Source organism: Leopardus geoffroyi, chromosome B3 (genome assembly GCF_018350155.1).
Source record: "Leopardus geoffroyi isolate Oge1 chromosome B3, O.geoffroyi_Oge1_pat1.0, whole genome shotgun sequence".
Taxonomy (NCBI): domain Eukaryota; kingdom Metazoa; phylum Chordata; class Mammalia; order Carnivora; family Felidae; genus Leopardus; species Leopardus geoffroyi.
In genome coordinates, this window is record NC_059337.1 from 31,671,678 (window position 1) to 31,680,000 (window position 8,323).

Sequence of the window (8,323 nt, forward strand, 5' to 3'; positions counted from 1 at the left end):
GTTCAGAAATTGCTTCCCTACAAGTATTAAATTCTGAGAAGAGATCACATTAAGAGATCTAGGGGTGCCTGGGTGGCTCAGTCAGTTAAGTGTCCAACTTCGGCTCAGGGCGTGATCTCACGCTTGTGAGTTTGAGCCCCAAGTCAGGCCCTGTGCTGACTGACAGTTCAGAACCTGGAGCCTGCTTTGGATTCTGTCCCTCTCTGTCCCTCTCCTGCTCACGTGCGCGCTCTCTCTCTCTCTCTCTCTCAAAAATAAACAAACATTAAAAAAGAGAGAGAGATCTAAAAACAGGTTTATAAGTCAAAATACCAACTTACAGTGATAGATGTATATCTGGCTCAAGATCTGGAATCTCTCTAAACCAGAGATTCCCTCCTCCTGGGTTCTAGGCTAAGACCACATTAAAAATTAGAAGGTTGTTTGCTTGGAAGCATAGAATTCGGAGCCAGTTGAGTAGTATTTTTTTGTGAAGTTCAGGTTATGAGGAGTTGATCTTCTTTTACTCTGGGGGTATTTCTCTCTTTACTCCTGGACATTTGGGGTCAAACCACTCAGACCTGTGGGAAGAGACTGCTGTACCCTTGCCCTTCCACTTTTCATTTTTTATTTATTTTTTTTTCAGATATTAATTTATTTTTTTAATTTACATCCAACTTAGCATATAGTGTAACAGTGATTTCAGGAGTAGATTCCTTAATGCCCCTTACCCGTTTAGCCCATCCCCCCTCAACCCCTCCCCCAAACCTCTGTTTATTCTCTATATTTAAGAGTCTTTTATGTTTTGTCTCCCTCCCTGTTTTTATATTATCTTTGCCTCCCTTCCCTTATGTTCATCTGTTTTGTATCTTAAAGTCCTCATATGAGTGAAGTCCTATATTTATCTTTCTCTAATTTCGGTTAGCAATAAATATGCTCTAGTTCCACCCACGTAGTTGCAAATGGCAAGATTTCATTCTTTTTGACTGCTGAGTAATACTCCCCTGTGCGTGCGTGCATGCGTGTGTGTGTGTGTGTGTGTGTGTGTGTGTGTGTGTGTGTGTGTACACCACATCTTCTTTATCCATTCATCCATCGATGAGCATTTGGGCTCTTTCCATACTTTGGCTGTCGTTGATAGTGCTGCTATAAATGTTGGGGTGCGTGTGCCTCTTCGAAATAGCACACTTGTATCCCTTCGATAAATACCTAGTAGTGAGTGCAATTGCTGGGTCATATTGTAGTTCTCATTTTTTGAGGAACCTCCATACTGTTTTCCAGAGTGGCTGCATCAGTTTGCATTCCCACCAGCAGTGCAAAAGAGATCCTCTTTTCTCCACATCCTTGCCAACATCTGTTGTTGCCCGAGTTGTTAATGTTAACCATTCTGACTGGTGTAAGGTGGTATCTCATTGTGGTTTTGATTTGTATTTCCCTGATGAGTAATGTTGAGCATTTTTTTCATGTGTCGATTGGCCATGTGGATGTCTTCTTTGGAGAAGTGTCTATTCATGTCTTCTGCCCATTTCTTCACTGGATTATTTGTTTTTTGGGTGTTGAGTTTGGTAAGTTCTTTATAGATTTTGGATACTAACCCTTTATCTGATACGCTGTTTGCAAATCTCTTCTCCCATTCCGTAGGTTGCCTTTTAGTTTTGCTGCTTATTTCATTTGCTGTGCAGAAGCTTTTTATTTTGATGAGGTCCCAGTAGTACATTTTTGCTTTTGTTTCCCTTGCCTCTGGAGACATGTTGAGTAAGAAGTTGCTGTGGCTGAGGTCAAAGAGGTTTTTGCCTACTTTCTCCTCTGGGATTTTGATGGAACCTCTAGGATCTGTTGCAAGTGCTACTAGGATTTTGATGGCTTCCTGTCTTACGTTTAGGTCTTTCATCCATTTTGAGTTTATTTTTGTGTATGGTGTACCAAAGTGGTCAGGTTCATTTTTCTGCATGTTGCTGTCCAGTTTTCCCAGCACCATTTGCTGAGGAGACTGTCTTTATTCCTTTGGATATTCTTTCTGCTTTGTCAAAGATTAGTTGGTCATACGTTTGTGGGTCCATTTCTGGGTTCTCTATTCTGTTCCATTGATCTGAGTGTCTGTTCTTGTGCCAGTACCATACTGTCTTGATGAGTACAGCTTTGTAATATAGCTTGAAGTCCGGGATTGTGATGCCTCCAGCTTTGCTTTTCTTTTTCAAGATTGCTTTGGCTATTTGGGGTCTTTTCTGGTTCCATACAAATTTTAGGATTGTTTGTTCTAGCTCTGTGAAGAATGCTGGTGTTATTTTGATAGGGATTGCGCCCTTCCACTTTTTTGACATTCAGTTGTTAAAAAAAAAAAAAAAAGCCTCTGTCATTACCAGTTTCCTTGTGAAGGGTAGAACTGGTTAGGATTTCCAGGAGTTGTACTTATTTTATATTTATTATTACTTAGGTAATATATGAAATCTATTATTCCAGGAGATTTGTGGTAGTTTGTGCTACTTAATACGATCTAGGAATAGCTTACCTTTCTTTACAATCTTCACTTTGATTCTCCATAAAGCACTAATGTATTTTCCACTTCCACTGAGCACTTACTGTCGGCATACTGACCTTAGTCCCTGTTTTTCCCTCCAGGGTCATCTAGTAGCAGACACCCAAATCAGGCAACTCCAAAGAAAAGTGGATTAAAGAATGGCCAAATGAAGAATAAAGATGACGAGTGCTTTGGGGATGATATCGAGGAGATCCCAGACACAGATTTTGATTTTGAAGGGAACCTGGCCCTTTTTGACAAGGCAGCTGTGTTTGAAGAGATTGATACCTATGAGAGGAGAACTGGTACCCGTTCCCGGGGCATCCCAAATGAAAGGCCTACTCGGTACCGCCACGATGAGAACATCCTGGAGTCGGAGCCCATTGTCTACCGGCGGATCACTGTGCCCCACAACGTGAGCAAGGAGTTCTGCACTGGTGAGTTGCACCAGGTCCGCTTTCCACCGGCTGCTCTTCCCTCTCCATTATGCCTGAAACACAATGACCTAGATTCTGAATCAGAGGCTTGCAGTAGGAATTAACTAAAGTGGCTTTGCGGTTGGCTTATTATCATGGTCTCTTGGGAATTGTGGCTAATGTAGCATCCTACCTATCACAGCATAGGGTAGGGGGCTGATTTCATGTCCATTTATATCCTACATCTGACAGGATCTGGTCTGCTCTTTATTTAGTGTGTTGTGATTAACAACTAAAGGCATAGGAGCCAACTAATCAGATCTTTGACTTTTCACTTTGGCTTGCCTATTACTGCCTTTACATTTTACCAGAGGTTCAACTCTGATTCACTAGTTGTTTGTTGGGGTAAAAAACAGTTGGAGATGGATGGTTGACACCATTGGCTAAAATTAGGGTTTTAATAAATTACGTTTGTTTACTATGCTGTCCTTATCTCCTGAGAGCCCTGGTCATCTGGAAGTTTGGCTAGTCCTAATTCTCATGTAACCAACTAGTGCCTGGATAGTCACCTAGGTCACTATATTGGGTAGTCTAGTCTATTACCTCAATGGTTTTTAAGTTCCTTTTTCTTTTTCTTTTCTTTAAATGTTTATTCTATTTTGAGAGAGAGCATGAGCGAGGGAGGGGCAGAGAAGGAGACACAGAATCCCAAGCAGGCTCCAGGCTCCAAGCTGTCAGCACAGAGCCTGATGTGGGGCTCGAACTCACAAACTGAGATCATGACCTGAGCTAAAGTCAGACGCTCATCCAACTGAGCCACCCAGGTGCCCCAAGTTTCTTTTTTTTATATGAAATTTATTGTCAAATTGGTTTCCATACAACACCCAGTGCTCATCCCAACATGTGCCCTCCTCAATGTTCATCACCCATTTTCCCCTCCCTCCCACCCCCCCTTCTCAGTTTTTTTTTAAAGGTTTCTTATGGTTTGCCTCCTTCCCTCTCTGTAACTTTTTTTCCCTTCCCCTCCCCCATGGTCTTCTGTTAAGTTTCTCAAGATCCACATAAGAGTGAAAATATATGGTATCTGTCTTTCTCTGTATGACTTATTTCACTTAGCAAACACTTTCCAGTTCCATCCACGTTGCTACAAAAGGCCATATTTCATGCTTTCCCATTGCCAAGTAGTATTCCACTGTGTATATAAACCACAACTTCTTTATCCATTCATCAGTTGATGGACATTTAGGCTCTTTCCATAATTTGGCTATTGTTGAAAGTGCTGCTATAAACATTGGGGTACAAGTGCCCCTATGCATCAGCACTCCTGTATCCCTTGGATAAATTCCTAGCAGTGCTATTGCTGGGTCATAGGGTAGATCTATTTTTAATTTTTTGAGGAACCTCCACTCTGTTTTCCAGAGTGGCTGCACCAGTTTGCATTCCCACCAACAGGACAAGAGGGTTCCCGTTTCTCCACATCCTCTCCAGCATCTATAGTCTCCTGATTTGTTCATCTTAGCCACTCTGGCGTGAGGTGATATCTCAGTGTGGTTTTGGTTTGTATTTCCTCTTTTTTTTTTTTTTTTTTTTTAATATTAGGATCTTTTCTTCAAACGTGGCATTTGAGGCAGATAAATGCAGCTGTGGAGAAGTGGTCTTCTTCACCCCTCTCCCTGTCCCTTCCACCCCAAACCACATTATTATCTGGGCTTCTGGGAATACAGTTTGAAAACCATTGTTACTGAAGGATCTTAAAGAACAAAGGAGGAATCATAATCATTTTAATTAAGTAGAGACGGAACTAAGTACAATATTCATTTTGGTTTGAGGGTTTGAATATAGGGAATATAAATCTAGAACAGTAGTAGCAGTTATAGGAAGTATTATGGAGATGACTTAATTACATTTGGAGCAAAATCAGATGTGGTGTGGCTTTTTTGTAGACAGTAATAGGGTTTTGATGTATTTGGTTTGCTGAGTATAGAAATTTGCATGTGCTTTCCACGCGAAAACAAAAAATAAGCCGACTCTGAGGCTGAGAGAGATTACCAAGTTATTTTCCATCGGTCACTGGCAGATTCTGGTGGGCATGCCTCTTTACTAAGGTAGTTTCCCTAAGTGGCACTGACAGTGTAACTTGCTGAACTCCTTTGATTTTTACCACCTATGCATAGGCAAACAGCCTAGCTCAGAATCAGGCTTAATTTGCCAGATTTTAAACTTTTCAAAGGCAGCTGTCATCCAGCAGGTCTATTAGTACAGATTCTGCTATTTATCTACCCCTATGGCTCCCCTTTTTTACTGCCCTCATTTGTAAAATAAGCTGCCTCTGCTTGTGGCTCTCTGAGCTGAGGTGGTTGGGCCATGCGGTATGTCATTTCCCTGAAATCCCTGAGCTTGGGGAGATATAGACTGCCTTGGAATGAAGTGGCTAAAAGGGAGGGAATGATAGACTCAGGAAAGATTCTCAGATCTAAAAAGAACCTGAGAAAACATTGCTAGAGTAGGCAAAGGGGAGGGGTGGGAGTTTTTTCCTACTATACATTCCACCTCCCTAACTTGATTTTTGCACCTAGTTTAATTTAATGACCGAAGTAAAAAGTTCCCTCTCTTACGTGAAACTTTTCCAGAATTGCCATTAACAAACATACTACAAACCCCATGAGCTGGTCCTCAGCCAAGAACTCCGGTATGGCGGCTTGTGTATAGTGACCAGTTGTACCTGACTGAGGCATGACAGTGAGAGGAGGAGAGGCCCTGCAGCTTCATGCCATCTGGTTTTCCTCTTTGTTATCAATAGTGATCAGGAATGCAAATGAAGCCCTTTTGCCAAGCAGGGTCTATGCTGGAAGTAGAGCAAGCAAGCTGTTGCCTTGCGGAGCAGCTTCTCCTGCAGGTGGTTTTCAACTCTGCTTCAGGAACAAGAGACAAGCCTCAAAGTAGGTTTTTACTGTTATTCAGATAGTGCACGGCTGGGGGCACTTTTCCACTTGGGTTTACTATGCAAATGTTACAGTTAGAATAAGGCAGACTATCTGGAATAGGTGGGGGAATAACCTAAGACCATCAAATGTTAGTGTTAAGTTACTTGATCACTTAGTATGATTTTCTCATTTTACACATGAGGACATTGAGGCCCAGAGAGATAAAGGCTCTTATAAACCTTATCTGTTATATTTCATTTTATCTTCCAAATGTGGATACGTTAAAAAGGAAGAAGAATATAGTATAAGAAGAGAAGGGCATGTAATAGCAAAATAGACTGCAGTCGTTTCTTTTTAGTATTCCCTCAGGAATGGGCCAGCTTAGATCAGCCTCTGTGGGGAGTGACTTGGCTGACTCCCCAACTAGCCTTTGAGCATTCGTGTCCTAGAACCCCAAATACCTTGTTTTCTGCTAATCCCCAGGGTAGCAAAAGAGCAACCACATGTTTACTACCCATTTGGTGATGGCTTGGGTTTTGGGATTCTGACAGCTTGCTGCTGGTATCCAGCACACTGACTGCATGCTAAGTGGTGTCAACTGTTTCTAAGCCGTTATGCTGTCATTGCTTACACTCCTCTTGGCAATCCTCTGCCAACTGTGTGTGTGTGTGTGTGTGTGTGTGTGAGTGATGGGGGCAGTGTTCTATAAGGTCTGTTGATTGGGAAAACACGTTCAGGAAGCAACTAAATTTAGCTCTTTAACCCAAATCTTTTCTCTCTGGAAAGCCTTTTTGAGTCCTGTGATAGTGCTGTTTCCAATAGTCACAGATTGTCAGATATTCCTCCACTTGGACTTACCCTGCTAAATAACGATATCCAGGAGTCATATACTTGTGTGTTAAGTTTGGCTATAAATAGTGTGAGATGCGTGTGCGCTCTCTGCGTTCGGTGGTAAGCGGTCCCCAAAGAACACTAGTTAGGAGAGAGATAAGGCTTCGAAGTAGAATCTTTGCTCAACATTCATAATACTCTAAAAGAAATATTTACGACCGTTCGGTCAGAATACTCTGCTTATTTTGTGTAAGTGACTCTAAGACCTTGCATTCGTTATTAAAATGTATCAGAAAATGGAAAGATACCATATATGCCTAGAGTCCTGTGAGCGTGGACATTAATTGCACTGGATATTGAGAAGCAGGAGAGGTCCTGAAGGCTGGGCTGATGAGGGACGGCTTCACAAAGGGAGCAGGACAGAAGCCTTGAAGCACTGGGCAATCTTCACTAGGCAGAGAGGAAGAGGAGATGCGTGGGTGGGCTGGTAGGTGCTGGTGAATAGTGTGAAAGAGCCATGGGAGATTGGCCATTGTCTGGTTTGGCCAGGGCACTGAGTTTGCATGGGGGACTAACAGGAATTAAAAATACTTTGGACCGGAGCACAGAGCCTTGTGTGCATATGCTGTCCTTGTCCTATACCATAGAGAGCAGCTAAAGGGTTCTGAAAATGACATTATCTCAAATCTCTTTTAGGAAGACTTTTAGTCTACGAAGACTGGTCTCATGATAGAATTCAGGGTACAGTGGGAGGACAGAGGGACGAGAGCAGCAAGACTGGTTGAGCTCTGGACATAACTCATTACCAGAGGTTTGGGGCTCTGAGTGGAAGGAAAGAGCTGTGAGAGAAATGGTACAGAGGAGTGTGATGGTTGGAAACAGGTAGAAAAGGGTTGAGTGGGCGGGAGTGTTGAAAGGCATCCAGCCCGTGGGGCAGGAAGAATGGCTGTGAGCGTCTAGTGGTAGTTAGACTGCGTAAGTCTGCAGTGGGCCAAGTCTGCATGGTTTTGTGATTTTTCTGCCCGCAGTGCTTTGTGGCTCAGCTCAGAAAAGACAAGCAGTAGAGTTACCTCACTGAGAGAGAGGTCAGGGAGTTAATGCAGGCTTCAGTGAGGAGGCATCTGTAGAGTCAGAGAGCAGAGTTATAGAGCCAAATAGGGGCTACTGAGCCTATTTCCTTCTCTGTAAAGTGGGATAAAATTGTCAATTAAATGAGATCATGTGGGAAAGCAGCTAGTACAATGCCCAGCTTGTGATCGTTAGTCAGTATTTGACTTCAAATAGAATTGCAAAGGCTGCCTCAGTAAGGTTATTTCAAAGCATCTACGTTTATAAAATTTCTACCACGTGCCAGGCACCGTTCTAGACCCTCTGGGTAAGTCATTAGTCATTTTCTGCCACCTCAGGGGCCTCAGGAGTAACTAAATGTGTAAACAAATAATAGAACCGTATACAAGGTTTAGAGGCGGCAGAAAGGGGATGGTGGGAACCTGTTTTAGGAGAAGCAACATCATTGTGATCAGTGTCATAGTATTGAAAGTTCATTGGGTATTTATGATGACTATGTCACGGGCACCATTCTGAGTACTTCACGTGCTTGTCACAGTTTTCATAGCACATCTGTGAGATTGCCCTGTTCTCCTCGTTTTGTTATT

At 42.6% G+C, this 8,323-nt stretch overlaps 1 protein-coding gene across 3 annotated transcripts in view; it reads left to right on the forward strand.

The window, feature by feature from the left end:
- Positions 1–8,323, forward strand: part of EDC3 (enhancer of mRNA decapping 3) — a 60,285-nt gene that overhangs the window by 34,983 nt on the left and 16,979 nt on the right. For all 3 annotated transcript variants that reach the window (XM_045449085.1, XM_045449084.1, XM_045449083.1), the window contains exon 4: positions 2,599–2,934. In XM_045449085.1, the coding sequence (XP_045305041.1) occupies positions 2,599–2,934 (336 nt within the window). The remainder of the gene's footprint in view (positions 1–2,598; positions 2,935–8,323) is intronic.